This window comes from Pholcus phalangioides, unplaced genomic scaffold (genome assembly GCF_987345545.1).
Source record: "Pholcus phalangioides strain wild (caught in Gottingen) unplaced genomic scaffold, Ppha-v1.0 ptg000010l_1, whole genome shotgun sequence".
NCBI classification, from domain to species: Eukaryota; Metazoa; Arthropoda; class Arachnida; order Araneae; family Pholcidae; genus Pholcus; species Pholcus phalangioides.
In genome coordinates this window covers 10,356,149-10,374,128 of record NW_028301603.1, presented here as the reverse complement: position 1 = coordinate 10,374,128, position 17,980 = coordinate 10,356,149, and the positions used below count along the sequence as shown (strand labels likewise).

At 43.5% G+C, this 17,980-nt stretch overlaps 1 protein-coding gene across 1 annotated transcript; it reads right to left on the bottom strand.

The window, feature by feature from the left end:
- Positions 1 to 70: 70 nt before the first annotated feature.
- Positions 71 to 17,757, bottom strand: LOC149080900 (potassium channel subfamily K member 1-like). The gene is made up of 5 exons (XM_089237572.1): positions 16,738 to 17,757; positions 3,886 to 4,023; positions 2,416 to 2,627; positions 2,134 to 2,320; positions 71 to 512 (listed from the first exon to the last, which is right to left on the bottom strand). The coding sequence occupies exons 1-5, from the start codon at positions 17,063 to 17,065 to the stop codon at positions 301 to 303; spliced, it is 1,077 nt and encodes a 358-aa protein (XP_089093698.1). The 5' UTR covers positions 17,066 to 17,757; the 3' UTR covers positions 71 to 300.
- Between the last annotated feature and the right edge of the window lie 223 nt (positions 17,758 to 17,980).

The window sequence follows — 17,980 nt, the reverse complement described above, 5'->3', positions numbered from 1 at the left end:
TGCTTGGATGACTAAAATTGTTATTTTTCCCCGAAAATGCATTGTGCATGGAAGAGAAATAAACGGAAAAAAATTTATATAAAAATTTTTTTATTCATTCATTTCTACATATTTTATTAACAGACGGAGAGGAACGGCCACGAATACAATTACATACTTGATTCACAAACGATGTATCACAAAAATCATGCATGAAATATATTGTTACGGAATTAAATGAATGAAATGAACATGATAATACTTGAAAAAATATCAATTACTGCTCTCAGATATTAATTAATTACTTATGAGAGATGTATGTTATTTATATTGGCGAGTTCCTCTCTGTATTTTGGAAGGCGCCATTTCAGTGATGAGCACCGTCTGCTCTGGTAATATGGACCCGTAGTTTTGTGGCCTCCAAGCATAAGGTGCTCTCTTCACTTTCCTCTGGCGCCTGAAGACGCATTCCTGAAGCTGGGTCAGCAGCGCCATCAGGAACATCAGCGCTGTCACTCCAACCAGCAAGTAACCTGTATCGAAAACAATGAAATCAATCAATGCGTGTCTTGTATTGTGTCTTTGAATAATGAAAGTCTTGAATTGGATCCGAAGACCCCCCAATCCCACAAGAGGTAGCCTGGGGAACAATCATTTGTTTACACTGTAAATGGACTCCTCCACCATCCGCCGGGATGTCGAAGCTATGTCTGATACTGTCACCTCTATCACTTTTCAACTACCATTTAGGCTCCTTAACGTTTTTGTTTTACTGCCCCCCCCCCCCTTCTTAGAACAAAAACATCTCATCGCTCCCCCCTTTCAGTACCGTTCAGCATGACCTGGGGGAGGCTTCAATAATGAGATTTTGTTCTATGATTTTCAAGACCAAGTATAGAAATTAATAAGCTTTCAGCTAATTAGGGAACTCAGAATATCACTTTGCTCGGGCAGGACCTGTTTCTCGCACAGGCAAACGGGGCACAAAGATTTTTAGTTCCCCAAATTTGGCTACCTTTTGTATTTCGGGCACAGTCCACGTGACCTTCTTCCCCTGCGTACGCTTATGCCTCAAAGAAGACCACATACAGGGGCCCCCCAAAAATTCGTATCTTCCCTGGGCCCGAACTGATGGGGGAACAGGCCCATGATGCTGTTAAGGCCCCTGCGCCTTCTTGAGTGAACCGATAGAATCCTTTATTGTTTTTTTCTCTAGCTATTATCATACCCGGTACATTCCATCGCCCCCCCCCCTCTTTTAAGACACACACATTTAAACGAATACCACTTGCTCAAACAACCGAATTCAGATATGGGGGGAATCACAGCTTCCCCATAAAAGCCAGAAATACCATAGAAAGTGATGGTTCTGTCCCGGAAAATACGGGACTTGTATTCACCGTGCTCCCAGAAATATTGCCTTAGATGCGCGCCTGCAGACACAGGAAGGAACCGATGTCCTCTTCCTCCTCCTCTCAGGGGCGTTGGAAGTGTTTTGAACTTGGGGGTGCTTGTCTTGATCTTTCCGTAAGAAATTTTGATTTCTGAATCAATTCAGTTGGTGCTCGAGCACCCACAGGGCTTTTCGCTCTAATTTCTGCTTCGTTTGTGTTAGCGTTACTCGCGAGTTCTGCAAGTGTTACTCATACCACTGTTTTTTCTCTCTTCCGTATGTAGCATGGGCGGAGATATGTGGGGGGGGGGCATCAAAGGTGGAGTCGACTGATCTAATGTATATATGTATATATATGAATTGACATCATCATCTTGTCCCCCTCCCCCCCCCCCCCCAGACTTCCAAGTCTATCTCCGCCTATGGTATGTAGCCCATTTGTTTCAACTTTGGAATTAAAGCGTACATACGCGTAGAGGCGCACGCAGGGTAGGGTGCTCCCCAAACCGACAAAAAATTAGAAAAAAAATTAATATTATGGTGAAAAGATTGAAATATCGAAAGAAAATACCCTTTTATATATCATATTCACCAATTTCTGTGTAATTTAAGTGCTTTTTGAAGGGTGTTAACTCAGAATTTTTCGGAAAGAAAATTTTCGTGCATTCCCCCTAAAGGTCGATCCTGCGTACATTCCTTCACGAGTGTAAAAGAAAATAAAATGTGGCAGCAATTAGGAAAAGAATAAAAGGACAACTTACAGGACACCCCAAAGCGATACAGCCCAATGTGATGGACTCGAGTATTTCTTCCAGGAACCAGATCACCCAATCCCACAGTAGTCAACGAGATGAAACAGAAGTATAAGCCGTCCAGGTAAGTCCAACCGTCTTCAACGCAACTGAACAAAAACGCCGGTATGAAGAAGAACAAAACGCCGACCGTCACCTGGAAGTAAATAAACCTACAATTACAATCGATTTCATATAAGTATTTTTCAACGTCCAATCAGTCGTGAGATATGGGAAAATGTCACAACGTACCGAAGCCATCGTGAGGAACAGCAGTCGGATTCTCAGCGGCTTCAAGATGTTGTCCATGCACGAAGACATCGTCCTCTGCACCATGTCGGCGACGCCCATCATCCTCTGCACCAGGCCGGCTAGAAGCACCAGGGTGAACGGGATGCCGAAAGCCGTGTAGATCATGCACACGGCTTTGCCGACCTGCGAAACTGGAGCCACGTGGCCGTAACCTTCGAAAAAAATCGATACACTTAAGAAGACATTGGCGAAGACATTTCGTACACTGAAATAGGCTTAACATAGTGTCCGACTTAAGTATGGAACGCCCAATCTTTGATAAGATTCCCTTTTTGTGGTATGCACCGAAGTTCAAGACCATTCTCTTATATTACGTGCGGCCAATGTCTGAAGTCTAGCCAGTTCGAAAATTCGCTGGTCATTTCACTTATCAGGCTTCGTTCGGACGTTGGCTACGTTAATTCTATTCATCTTATGCATACAAGTATCTCCTAAAGTATAATAGTTGAATACAGGATATCCAGCGAAGGGTAAAACCATTCCATCCTACCGGAAAGGTTGTACTTTGCCTAAAAGTACTTCAAGTAGGAAGCCGAAGCCCGAAAAGGCAGGGGGGAGCAAAAATTCAGACAAGCTCCAGCCTGGTATACCGGAAGCTCGAAAGGCCATGGGTAGCAGAGGGATGTCGAAAGGGCAGCAGAAATTTAAATGAGCTTCAAAGCAGGGAACGCTGTATGCCTGAAATGGCAAAGTAAGCAGAAATTTGAACAAGCTCCAAGCAGAGACACAGAAGCTCGAAAGGGCACAGGGAGCAGAAATTTAAATGCGCTCCAATCATGGACACCAGATGCCTGAAAAGGGAGCAGAAATTTACATAAGGGCAAGGAATGAAGCAAATTAGGAGGGCAAATTAGCAAGAGGCAGAAATTCAGAAAAGGGCGAAAGAAATTGATGAAAAGGGCAATGAGCGTAGAAATCGGGGTGAAAGGGGGGAATTCGAAGCAAGGCAAAAGAAAAGGGACAGAAATTCAGAAAAAAAGGGCAGGAATGGTAAAAAAGCGCATTTATTGGAATGACAAGCACACAGTATAAGGTGCGAGGCCAAGTCCCCGCCCCCAACGGACATTCGACTGGCAATAATGCTTTGAGGTCATTCATGATGCAAACACCGTAGGTTCTACGGAGCAGTGCCGTCTTAACGCATGGGCCCACACGGGCACGGCCCGGGGGCCTCAGCAAAATGAGAAGTAGTTAATTTTTCGAGAATTTGTCAAGTGTAGGGCATCAGAAAAATCCCTTGGTCCGGGGGTCCATGCTGCTCTTAAGACGGCCCTACTACGGAGTGCTAGGCACAGGAGTGCCCCACCCAGGGCATCCTGAGAAGCAGCTTTTATTTATTTCCGGAGGTGAATTGGCAGGTTGAATTAGAATGTATTGAATATACACGTGTAGTACACAGTAATACCATACCTATGGTCGTAAGTAAAGTGATGCAGAAGAAAACGGCCTGGCTGAAGGTCCATTTGGCTTCCGCCGTGTCGTCGACCGGTTGCAAACCACCTACGCCGATCGATGACAACTCAGACAGGAAGTCGTCTAGCGCTTCACCTTCAGAGAAAAATCACACACTTAATGACACGTCATGAACAAAGTATACATGAATATCTATGACACAGGATGTCCCAGACCTGTACCTTCAAAATAAGAGGAAATAATAGTACATGTCAAGACAATTTTTCTAAGATCGCAATTTACGTTTTTTGTCAGCTCATGTCAACATATAAGCCACTGGCGCCAGAAAAAAAGGATTGGAAAAAAAGAATTCTGAAGTAACCCTAGGAGTGAGAGGGAAAAAAAAGATCCCCCCCCCCCACTGTCGTCCGTTGATTGGAGGGAGGAACTCTCCTGACGCTCCTCGTGATGTGATCATGGTTGCCATATTTTGGCGACTTCTGAAAAAAGTTAATGCACTTATCGATTGCGACCCTGGATTCCATTGCAAAAATTGTTTGTCTTGACGTTTACGATCATTCCTCTAATTTTGGTGGTAGAATTCTGGGACACCCTGTGTATTTTATTTACAGGGTGCGCATAATAAATTGTCGGCAGCCGTAGCTATTGATCAGAAAGCTATAAAACGTTGATAATGTCTAAATGAAGGGAATGTGGGGGGGGGGATTAAACAAAATAATAGGTTTGGCACACACAGACACATTCATCGCTAATATTTTCTATATAAATTGTAGTGCACATACGCTATTTTTGAATGAAGAAATGAACATGAATAACAACTATGCTGTACCCACAAACAGATCCAGATTTTGCGAACGGGGGGTGAATCACTGAGGTGTGTGTGTGTAGTGAACGGAGGGATGAATATTCACCCCCCGCAGGGCCGTAACTAGGCTGGGGCAACCGGGGCACTGCTCCAGGACCCCCGAGCCCCGAGCGAATAGAGGCCCCCCCCCAAAAATGTACACTTATTGTGCATAATAATGATTTTTTCAAGAAGGGCCTCCAAGGAAAAGTCTGCCCCGGAGTCCCGAAAAGGCACACTATGGCCCTGCACCTCCGCCCAATTATAGTACACGCCTATGACAATAGTACATTTTTTTTTACTGAACGGGAGGTTGCATCGCCCCCCCTCGTTCGCCTATGGCTGTACCTCAGATTCTCCAGGCTGGGCTTGAATGAGCACACGCGTTAAGAAAGTTCTTAATATTAGCTTTCACTTTCATGTGCCAAATTTGTATCCACTCTGGAAATGTCTGCTACTTGTCGTCTACTTGCTCCCCCCCCCCCCTTACTCCCCATCAAGACTAATTTAGGAAAATGGGTTTCCATGTTCTGGGAAAATGGGTTATCTCGTTCAAAGGGGTATTTATCATCACCGCTTGAGTCATCTCTGAGTTTGAGATTAGATGGCAGCACCAACAGCCAACAGTTATGAAAAAAGATCGAACACTGGAAACCCTTTTCAAACGATCAAACGAGAGGTTCGCACAAGACTAGAGTGACCATACGTCCCGTATTTCCCGTGACAGTCCCTGTATTTTTGGCCGTCCCGACTTTTTGGCAAAAGTGTCTCGGTTTTTCCCGTATTTCACACGAAGCCTACTTGAATTTTTATTCTTTATCGAAGTCAAAGATTGAAATTATTTTTCAACTCATAAATTACATTATGATAATTACAACTATAAATGAGAATATTAATCTCCCACATTTGTCTTGGAGAACGTTTTTTTTCGTGGAATTCAGTTTAATCCACTGCAATTTGCAGTAACGCTTCATTTCCCGCCATTGTGATTTTTCAGTAATTTCAACAACATTTGGCAACTTTGTTCGGTTTTGGCGTCATTTTTGGCGATAATTAGCGATGTCCCGTATTTGGAATCTCAATAGAAAATATGGTCAGCCTACACAAGACTCTGGTGGTTGAGAATCAGCTTTTGAATTATTTTTTGTATAGTCGCAGGTAAGGTGCCTTGATAAAAGGCTATAGTCGATTCAAGAGGCAATAGTCGCAGGAGCTCTGATGCATAAAAAACTTCGGGGCGGGGCAATGTTATCAAACGTCCGTACGTGCGACTCACAGGAGCGTATTTAGAAAAGCATTGAATTGAATCCATTACATTGGCCATATTCATAAATTACTGGCAAGAAGAGGGGTCCTAAGGTGTCGTCCTCAAAAAATTATGAAAAAATTCGATTACCTGTTCATGTGTTGTATGAATGACGTCACTCGAACACTCTAGGGTTGCGAGATTTTTAAATTCCTTCTTGGCCACTATTGGCACTCAAAATATCAATATTTAGGCTTCCCCCTTTTTTGAGTAACCCATAACAATTCCGCCGGATTTGTTCCTTTATATTTTCGTGCAAATTTGAATGAGTAGAATCGGTGATAATTCTTTTTAAAAACTTTTTGAAGACATCACCTTCGAACCCTTTCCTCGTGAGACTCGTCAACTAGCTACTTTGTTAGCTGGATCAGCACATATTTTGCAAACCCGTGTGATGTAGAAGAAGCAGTTAAAAAGTGATTTCGGCGTCAGGGCCGTCTTAAGAGCATCGTGGTCCCCCGGGCCGAGAGATTTTACTGAGGCTATACCTGTTAAATTATCGAAAAATTCAACTACTACTAATTTTTCTGAGGTTCCCCTTCTTCTGAGGCCTCCCTCCCCCCGGGGCCTCACGTGGCCTAAGCATCCAGGTTCTGTATGAAGTGGTGTATTTAAACGAACTTTCATCAATACTGAGAGGCTCTAAGCCAATGTTGGCATGTCTGCTTATATTTTTTATCGGTCCTGAAATTACTTCTCCCATTTGTTTATTTTTTCCGGCCCACAAAAAATTATTTCTCATATTTCCGCTGATTTTCAACTACTGTTGAATCAACAGATTTTTCAATTACTTTCACCGGCCCAAAAGCTGTAAAAAGGTTGAAGGATACTGGTGAAGAGCGTTAAACTAATATTATAATCCCCTTGAAATAGTCTTAGAATTAACTTCATCGTTCCATATTGGACATCACTTTGATGTAGGATGTGCCAATTTAAGTGAAGACGGTCAAGGTCAACGACAAGACTTTGGGGGAAGCATTGGCATTGGAATATCAAGAGACAGAGAGTCTATACCATGGGCGGTGATGTGGGGGGGGGGCCCAGCGTCAAAGGTGAAGTCGACTGATCTAATCTATATATGTACAGTCAAACCTCGTTAATGAGTCACTCTTGGGAGGGCAAAAATATGACTTAGTAAGCGGAGTGACTCGTTAAACGGAGTAAGCCATAGCTGTGCCAATTCCTACCTGAGGACAATCGGGACTTCCAAAAAGTGACCTGGTAAGCGGAGTGACGTGTTAACCGGGTGTCGCACTAACGAGGTTTGACTGTATATGCGAATTGACATCATCATCATCATCTTGCCCCCCCCCCCCTCCCCAGACTTCCAAGTCTATCTCCGCCTATGGTCTATACACGTCACAACACTCACATTCCATCAACGTGATCGTGGGGGAAGAAACGTTAATATCATCGCAGTTGCCCCGCGCGATGTCAATTCTCTCGCATCCAACGATCCTGCCATATTAGATAATCAAGACCACGCACTGACGGACGGATCATTTGATCGACACGTCCTGTGTCCTATCCTATCTCTTTGATTGACACTAACCTTGAGCGTCGCGGTGATGTCATGCGTTACACGACGCTCATCCGAGACAGAAAGGCACTTGAAAAAAATAAAATAAATAAATCTTTCTGTCGCTTCCGATTGTTCAATAAATTTTTCTGGTTTCGATTATCGGAAAGGACTGAAAATACCCTTTATCTGATAACAATGCCTCGCCAACAAAGGTGACTCTTGGAGTGGAGAACTGGATCCAACCCGACTCGACCGGACCGGATCAAATTCAAAGTTCGGAAAATTCAACATACGTTATCATTATCATTGCTTTGATGCGCTTGCTTATTCTCTCTCTTGTCGTTATCGGCATCCCCACTTGAAAGTGAAGCGGCATCAGAGAATTTTTCAAGTATCTGTTTCCGATAACCACATGAGCACCTATTAGTTATTGTGTCTTTTCATTGATACAAAGTGAGTGTGTGTTGTGTTTTATAACGTTTGTTTGCCCAAGTTTGTATTACAAACAAACATTAAATACAAACAATAATAGTAACAAAACGCAACCCAATCTGTCTCGGACTGGATCCCGGTTCTTGTATTGCCCGACTTGGGACGATTCCGAGGAAATATTGTTGTTACCTCGAAAGATTAAGTGATTACCCAAGTCTCGATACCCCTACACAATAATTCGCTTCTCCGAAACATTGCCCTAGATCCGCCCGCCTCCACTCTATTCGCAGCTGAATAGAGTATATATATATGTGCCTCGGCTTCATTGACTGCTGAATATGCTTGCGTCCACTCCATTGGAAGCTGAACATGTCTACCTCGGCTTCATTCGTAGCTGAAGAAATCTACCTCGGTTTGCCGTTTCCAGCTGAAGATATCTAGATCGACTAATTTCCAGCTAAAGATGCCTACACTTCACTTCATTCGTAGCTGAAGATGCGTCTTTACCCCCAAATCTCCTAGGATGGTGGTTCTCAACCTTTGGAAGCCCGCGGCCCGGTCGAATTCTTTTCTTTTCTTTCGTTTTTGAGTAGAAGGCCCAGTCATTAACACTACTAAGGGGAAACAAATGAATAAAAATGAAACGATGAATCACTCACGGCCCAGTTTTGCTGATGCCAGTGCCCGGTACCAGGTCGTGGCCCCGGTAGTTGAGAAACGCTGTCCTAACAGACGTAGCTTTACCTGACTGCCCGCAATGCCGTTAAGACTGCCGACAGCTAGTTTTTGTCGAACATGACGAACCTGTTTTTAAAAGGGAACATTCAACCATATGGCTCTCTCTAAATTAGGAGCTTACATAGCAGTTGAGAATCTAGGACGATGTGATGGCAAATTGTGTGAGTTATTTCGCTCCCCCCCCCCCCCGCTAGATCCACGCCTGAGCGAAGGCAGATATCTTCAGCTACGAATGGAGTGAAGTGCAGGCATCTTCAGCTGGAAATGAGTGGATGCAAATATCTTCAGCTGTAAACGAGAAGCCGAAGTAGATTTCTTCAGCTACGAATGAAACCGAGGTAGGCATGTTCAAGCTTCCAATGGAGTGGAGCCAGGCATATTCAGCAGTGAATGAAGCCGTGGCACATATCTTCAGCTGCGAATAGAGTGGAGGCGGGAGGATCCATGGCAAAATGGGTCGGAGAAGCGACTTATTGTGTAGGAGCATCGGGTTATCCCGTATTTTACGGGGCAGACAAATTTCCCCCCCCCCATATTATCCGGTTGTTGTCCGAAAGTCCACAATCACCCCCCCCCCCCCCCACCCCGGATCCGTGCTTACTACGTAGCTCAGTGTTCACGGGAAAATATGTTATTTCTCTCGGCAAGCAACATATCAAAAAAGATATTTTCTGGACATGAGTTTCGAAATGAACTTCGGAAAGAAAAGTTACGTCCATCAAAAGTTGCGTTGCTAATATTCGAATCCGATCACCGGACATATGAGCATAATACGCATGCGTCAACCTGCCTATACTACCGTCATCCAACCTTAACATTCTTCTAAATTAATCGAACATTATTCCTTCGCACTATGCCCCCCCCCCCCCACAGGGCAGGGGGGAGGGCTGACAGGACTCCAGCCTGATACGATTCTTATCATTTTTTGTTTTTAACACTACTAATTCACTATGGGGAGTGGGGGGGGGGGAGGGGTGCCATGAAAGATGTTGGGCTATGCATTCATACACAGGGTTCGTCGGAAGTGTTTGCTCGTCTTGATTTTTACTTAGGCTGGTATTACACTATAAAACTTTGATAAAAATTCTTTTATAAAACTTGAAAAATGTAACCAATAAACACATCTGTTGCTTTCGAGCGAACTTAACTGATCGGCCTATTGGTTGCATTTTTCAAGTTTTATGAACGAACTTTTATAAAACTTTTATAGTGTAATCTTAGAAAATTTTGATTTTTTTTTTTCTGAATGAAATTCACTGGGTGCTCAGACCCAAGCCGTAAAAGTTACCGCTCGATCACCTACCATCCCGGTGCCGACGTCACTGCATGCATTTCACACGTGAAGAGACACCAGCTTTGGTAAACAAGCCGCAAGTTGCAGTTGTTGTTGTTGTTGTTTTTTGGTGAATTGGCTAATTATTTACCTCGCATGAGAGAGAGATCAAATAAGACATGATCGATGACAAATAATTTGCCATAATCGGCAGTGTCAACCTGGTGTTCATAGTGATGAACTCGCATCGTGAGGACCGGGGTTCGAACCCTCCCCCCCCCAACCGTCGCGCACAGTGGTGGTCGGCTGAAATTTGGTTTTCTGTGGTTCCCGACTTTGAGTCCGATCTCCCTCGTCATAGACAACAACGGGCCTACGGTGATTCAATTACTCAATCATTGCACTTCACTCATAGTTAGAAAAGTTGGCGGCAGATGGCAGCACTACGTATATAACAAGCATTACCCAGTATAACGAACTTCACTTCATATTCACAACACGTACATCCCAACGTGTGCTGATTCGTTAGGAATTCCGCAGAGGAATGTGGACGAGGTTCATGCCTGGTTTAGTAGTAGAGTAGAATTAACCCAATCTAGGACGACATCTGCTCATCGGTTCAGTCACTGGAATCAGCTTTTTTCCGAGTCTAATGAGCCTATCGGCTTCTTGAGGTGCAGTGCCGTCTTAAGGCATGGGCCCCCATCCAGGCACGGCCCGGGGGCCTCAAGCGATGAGGGGCCTCACAAAAAATGAAATCTGGTTGAAATATTCGAGAATTTGTTTGGTAGGGCCTCTGTGTGAAAAATCAATTGGCCCGGGGGCCCCCTGATACTCTTAAGACGGCCGTGCCTAGGCGTTAGTAGATGCATGCTCACCACCATAGGCGGAGATAGACACGGAAGCTGGAGAGTATGATGATAACGGTAATGCGAATTCATATACAAGTATGTACAATATACATTAGATCAGTCGGCTCCGTCATTGAGCTTGGGGGCCGCCCATGGGACATCTTCCGCGTTGGCAACGAAGAATAGGGTGTACCAATAACATGCGTCACAGCTCAACGAAACGGTATTAGGTCAGTGACAATAAAATAAGTCCAAACAAGGAGGGTGGGGGGGGATCCTGAATATAGAGGCAGAAGATGTTCATGATTACTGAGTTTAAACTAGTATGTGTGTTTACGATGTAACCCCACGACCAAGCCCATTAAGGCAATACGGATGGAGGTGTGAGGGCATTTTACGATTGTCTTTCAAACAGAAAAAGGCCATATCAGACATTGGCCTGCACTGTCACCTCGAATCCTCCCCGATATTATTATCGAGGTTCAAGGATCCCTCGGGTGGCGGACAAGGTCCGCTGCACCGAAAATAACCTTCGACAAACGATAAAAGCTTGGCGGGGAATGTCGGCTTCTCCCACTGTTATTATTCCCTCGATTATAATGATTCATCGCGCAGATGTTTTCCTTAGGGGCCATTCGAGTATTACGTAAGAGCAGATTTTTAGCCATTTTTGACCCCCACCCCCCTTGTCAGCAAAATTTCGTCAGCAGCTTAGAACATTTCATATCTTTAAAAAGGGTGGTTGATGACGTAAGCAACCTTCCCCCCTTGTCATCAAAAGTCAGCAAATCCGAAACCCCCCCCCCCCATCGATGATGATGTAATACTTGGATGACCCCTTAGGAGCCAAAGCAGGTTTTCAGCCATTTTTGACCCCTCCCCCATCCTTGTCAGCTAAAGTCAGCAAAACCCTGACCCTGAGGATTGGAGAGATGTATGTCTGTTCTCATCGGTATTCCGTTTGGGACCTTTCAAGTATTCAGCATCGATGGGGAAAAGGGGGGGGGGGTTCCGATTATCTGACTTTCGGATGATAAATATAAAATTGATTTTCTGTCTGTCTGTGTGTATGTGTGTGTTCTCTATAAAAATCTACAATTTTAGATCGATCGTCGCCAAATTTTGCATATATACCAAATGGTACGCGACTTGAACGATAGGCTACTTTAAAATTTCGTCAGAGCAGGGCAAATGCCCCAAACGGGCAAAAAACCGTAGGGCAACAATGGTTTTTGGGCATCAACAATCACTTTCCGAACGTTTACTTTGGTTACCGTGGTTCTCTAGCAATGCGTTTCAGACGTGTTTCATGACTTTACAATGGTTTGTCACTTCTCTAATCCTGTTAGCATATGTATATATGTATAACAGTTTATGGTTTATAATGGTTTGCCACATTTTCAATACTCCCAGTAATGAGGCTTTTTGAATAGACGTCATAATCATCATCAGCATCTGTTTGAGGGTCAGGAAAAGGGTGATCCTCATAGAAATCAGTGTTAAAATTGCCGATTTTACTGTAGAAATGCGGAAATTTAGTGGGGTTTTCTGTCACATCAATAATTTTAAAAATTGTATTGAAATCTCGATTTTTGAAATATTGAGTTCGCTTAGAGATATACGAAGCCCAAGAGATATATTAAATATGAAGTACTTTTGAGTTGGATATTCATGCAATAACATTGATTTCAACTTTTTATTTACATCTTTTCAAGCATGAAAATTAATGTCTTCGTATTGTCTTTTGATATTCAACTGCATAAGTCCATGTAGGTTAGGATATTTTAAAATTAATTATGGGCCGGTAAAAAGTACATCGAAAAAATTCCAAAGCTTTAATTAAGCATTTCTTGAAGCAGAAACAGGCAACGGTTCGGGGGGGGGGGGATCGAAGTACCTAGCGCCCCTTAAAAAGGGGGAAAAAATATTCGTTTCAATGTTTCTTCAAATCTAGATTTGTTTATTTCATGAAGTCGCGCAGGAAGTCGCCATATTGGTTAACTTAGATACGGTTTGCATGTCCCTCAAAGAAAGAGGGAGATATCACGTGATCCAAAAAGCCTCATTAAAGGAAACCCGGGCAGCGCCGGGTATTATAGCTAGTAACATATAAAGGTATTTTCTTCCGAAATTTTAATTAAAAAAAAAATTTTATCATCGGGGGAAGGGCACGAGATACTCTATACCCCCTCCCTTGCGTACGTCTCTGATCCCACCAATATGCGTTAGGAGGCGGAGGGGGGCAGAGCTGGTGACGAAATTTTGCTGACACGGGCAAAAAATGATGCCAACACTCACAAAATCATGGTTGACTTCCTTACAGTGGTTATATAGCGAACTTTAAATTGTTTTTGGGTTCTGGGATGCCCGGGTGTTATTCTTTCTACCCAACACCAAACATGGTCCCCACTCTGTCAGTTATTCTTCTACCAGAGTTTTGCTGACTTGTGCCGGCAAGGGGGGGGGGGGTCAAAAATGACTAAAAAAACTTGCTGACGTAATACTTGAACGACCCTTTACCACGAACCCCAGGTTGGGTAACTGTTGGTAATTGAGCCAATGGGGCCAGGGCCACAACTGACGGGGGGGGGGGGGTGCAGGTGGGTCTCGTGTCCTGGGCGCTGGACCCGGTAGATTTCAGATTTTCAGATATTTCAGATTTTTAATTCAAAAAAACTTCCGTATGTCATGGCCCCCACAAGGGTGGGGCCGACGGGGCTCCAGCCCTTGAGCCCGGGACAATTACCATGATATTTTTTTCCCCCCGCTATAAAAGGGCTCGTGAGAGTCTGGGGATTCGCTAAACTTCTCAGCCTGTGGGGGGGGGGACCCCGTTCCAGGATGTTGAGGGCCATGACTCGTGTACACAAATAATATTATTATATGCTTGGACCTCCATTCACGGACGGCTCATGGGCCGTAAAAGAAGGAATCTGTGTCACATATTTCATATCTATCTTCTTGTCAATGGCGGAAAAAAAAGAGATAACAAGTGTTTACTTTTTTTGAGAGAGAAAGAAAGAGCGGCCTATGTAATATTTATTTATTTATCTGCTGGTTACGTTGCATTTCATCTCTCTTACGCAACTGCAAGTTGCGTCATGGACGGAAGTAGAGGTTGCAGGATCGATTAATGTCCACAGAACCGGTTTGGTTATAGTTGTCCACGTTTCGTCAATGCCACCAATTCTGGGAAGAATGACCACCATTGACCTGCGACGAATATCGTATTTTGCGGCCAAACATTCTCATCTACATCAAAGGAATTCTTAGATAAAGGACCGGATTTACCATTAAGCAAAATAAGTACGTGCTCAGGGCTGCAAGAAAGGGGGTACCACAAAAAATGGCACAAAAGCAGAGAAACTAATTTCGAACAACTCGTGTTAATGCTCAGTTTTTGTATTGAGATTTCACTGAATTTCCATAAAGTAAGCCCAGAGCCGTCTTAACAGCATCATAGGTCCCTCGGGCTAAACAAAGTTTTCCGAGAGGCTCCATCTAGCTATAAATATCTGCCTACAAAGTTGCATGCTTACGTTTTCCAAAATTTTTAACCATATAAAATTGTCATGAGGCTTCACCTGCACTTGGGGCTCCCGAGCCGTCTCATCCTAGGACACAAGCAAAATGATTTTTCTGAACACCTCCCCACAACACTTGAAAATACCTGCTTACCAGCTCGAAAATTTTAAACAGATCTAATAATTGTCATAAGACCCCGGGTCAAGGTTAAAAGCAAAGGGGACGAGTGCGGGGAGGACACCAAAATCACTTGAGTGCTCAAAGCCTTCATATGGGTCAATCTGGCCCTGCTTAAGATAGCTGATGAGGTAACGACTCCTGACTCATGCCCCTAATAATGGCACCAGATATTGCTCCTAGTGTCCCGAGATGGCCCAGAGACAGGGTCGTAGCCAGAAATTTCGTTCCGGGGGAACCACTTTCATTTCGGGGGGGGGCGGACCAAAGTGATAGAAAAAGATTTGGCCATCTTTTCTATTTTTTCAGTGATTTTCTCACATTTCGGGGGGGACCCCCTCTCTACGCCCTTGCCCCGCGACAACGACTCCTAACGAAAATCATCCTTCCCTCCTGTGTGGCATTAGATATTTCCCCCGGCTTCGGAGAATGTCTGCAAGACAACGACTCCTAACGAAACTCATGTGTCTTTATTGCACGTGGCGTTTGATATTTTTACCGTGGTCCCCTCTCAGTAGAGACCAAGAAACAACGACTTCTAACAGAAGTTATGTCACCTGGAGTGTGGTGTTTATTATTTCCCTTGTTTTCGCCTCTTGACAAAACTTATGTCCCCTGGTGTAGCGTTAGATATTTCCTGTGGTTTCTGACAGGGGCGTAGGAAATGTTTCGAACCTGTGGGTGATCGTCTTGAGCTTTATATTGGAAATTACGATTACTCAATCAATTCTGGGGGTGCTCAGACCGAGCCACAAATTGCCGTGGGTGCTCGAGCACCCACAGCATCCCCGGCTCCGACGCCACTGGTTTCTGAACTAGCCAGGAGGCAACGACTCCAAAGGAAGCTCATGTTCCCTCTTGTGTTGGGTATTCCACCTGGCTTTCGAAATGACCGGAACACAACGACTTAGTCTAACGAACCTTATGCTCCCTAATTTGGTGTTAGATATGAGGCTTTCCGCATAGACGTCATAATCACCATCAGCATCACTTTGAGAAACGGGCGCAGGAGGCTCCCTATAGAAATCAATCAATTCTAACACGTGTTCAAAAAAGAAGTACGATATAAACATATTGACATAAATCGAGAAGCTGTCTATATATATTTAGATTTAAGACGATCATAATCTTGTTATGATCGTCTAGTAACACGTGTACTTTTTTCTTTCGTGATATATGATTTTATATTGGGTTGTTGTATTTTTGATATAGTTTTTAGATATGTAAATTTGACATCCATATCTAGTTGTCCGGTATAATATATAATATATAATATAGTCCGGTATAATATAGCTTTCAGCCATGGTCCCAACATCCTGGAACAGGGCCCCTAGGATGACTCCTTTGGCGGGCCCCCAGACCAGACTTTCCACGGGGCCCCTTTATATGTAATTTATGGCGTGAAAAAATAAAAAAATTATGAGAATTTTTGAGTCCCGGGCCCCAGGGCTGCAGCCCTGTCAGCCTCCCCCTTGTGGGGGCCATGCTTTCAGTCCCCCTTCAACGTTTTCTTCACGTGGCATCTCCCCCTCCTGATTTCAAGTATTTATTTATATTTCATCAAGTTGAAAATGAAAATTTATACGTCTGTAATGTTTTCATATTCAACTGGATAATAAGTTGATATATAGTTTAGGATTGTTCAACATTCATAATGGCCTATAGATTAATTACATTGTAGAAATTGTGCGGATTTAATTGAAGCATTACTTCAGCTCAAAAGCAAACAGATCGATATTTTGAACTTGAAGGGAAACAAAATTAAATATCTAGCATCCATCTTGAAAAAAAGGAAATTGATTCATTTCTTTAATCTAGATTTGTTTCCTCCATGAACTTCATAGTAAGTAGCCATGTTGGTTACTTGGATAAAGGTATATCCCTCAAACCTTTAGCGTGGGGGGGGGGGATATCACGTGATCCAAAAACTCTCATTTCCGTATCTTCCAAAGAAACAACGACACCCAGCGAAACTTATGTCTCCTAGTTTGACGTTAGATATTTCCTCTGTCGTCCAAGATGGATGAGCGCCACCAAATGCAAATTTATTCGAATTTGTTATTCGAATATTAAGTGCCTTTTCCAACCAAATAGGTTAACCTATGTGTACATAATTCGATCCTTTGATTCCGAATCAGAAAACACAGAAAATAACAGTGAAATGCATGCACGGGTACTCACCGCTGGCATTCGGAAACTTCTTCAGGACGTTGTCCCTCGCAGCCTGGACCTTCTTGAAGGCGCTCTGTTCCTCGACCCCGCCTTCGAGGTACATGAAGACCAGCCCGCCGATCGCCACGTAGGCGATGTAGCACACCGTATAGCCGGCGAAGACCATGCAGTTGCAGGTCTCGAAATTCCATTTCCAAAAGAAGTCTAACAGTCCTTTCTTCTCGTCCTCAACGACACCAACCGTATTGACAAAAGTCCCGAAATTCTTCATGGTTTTCTTTTTCTCTTCCGAATATTGTCTCTCAAACAAACGATAATATCGCGAATTATTCATCATGGAAAAAAAGTAAAAAAAATAACAGGACTCGACAATATATCGTCAAGAAACAACAGCTGTGGGATTGTTCTGGTTATTCGTCACCTAACTTGACCATATATCCAATGCAGCTGCTTGGAACAAACAGATTTCGAGAACAATATGATCATCGTGAACGGGGAGTTCATCTAGAATTTTAGTTGTTTCCTTTTTCCTTGCAGAAGACTTTGACAGTTTATGTGCTGACTTTTTCCAGTGGTTGCCAAATACAAGAGACACGAAAACTCCTGTTATTGGTGGTGACTACGTTTTGGTAGGGCTATATCACTCGCGGCAGGATTGAGCTCTATCTGGTGCTTTATGCATTTCCAGGAGAGAACTCGAATGTGCTTAGGATTATTACGGTTAAAATGTTACTCTTTAGGAGATTTTATTCTTCTACCAGGTCTGAGAATCGCCAACGCAGAACAAACAGCAGTTAATCTTTCAGTAACATACAACCATTAAAAACTCCACTTAATGGTAGACAACTGGCTCTGAGTTCTGCAAATCGTTCTGACGAAAAAGAAAAAGATTAAAAACTCCGAACTCTGGTCGTTTTTAAAAACCCCACGCTGTGTAGTGACGTCACTGATGTGACTCCTCCCCACTTCTATCTGTCTTGCTGGGAATCGAGTCACGTGATCATAGATTGCTGTGACGGAAGATTATATAGTTTTCTTCTTTCTTTTTCGGAAACCTTTATCTGCAGCCATTTGGATTTTAACAGCCGTAAACTTCGATCCTGTTTATTGTCCTCTCTGAGGGCGCCATTTTGGAAATGTCCTTTCCTTCCTCCTTCACCCTTTTCTCTTTTTTTTAGGTCAGAGTCGGCTCTGAGATTCGTAATACTGATAAGGACAGAGGGGGTAGGTCATTATTAAATTGGCTGAAATC

Bases quoted from the DNA above. Each gene is read 5' to 3' on its own strand.
- LOC149080900 (XM_089237572.1), bottom strand. From the start codon at position 17,065: ATGATGAATAATTCGCGATATTATCGTTTGTTTGAGAGACAATATTCG. The intron at 4,024-16,737 runs GTGAGTACCCGT...TTTTCTCTGAAG, and splicing joins GAAGTTTCCGAATGCCAGCG to GTGAAGCGCTAGACGACTTC. The intron at 2,321-2,415 runs GTACGTTGTGAC...ATTTACTTCCAG, and splicing joins TGTTCCTCACGATGGCTTCG to GTGACGGTCGGCGTTTTGTT.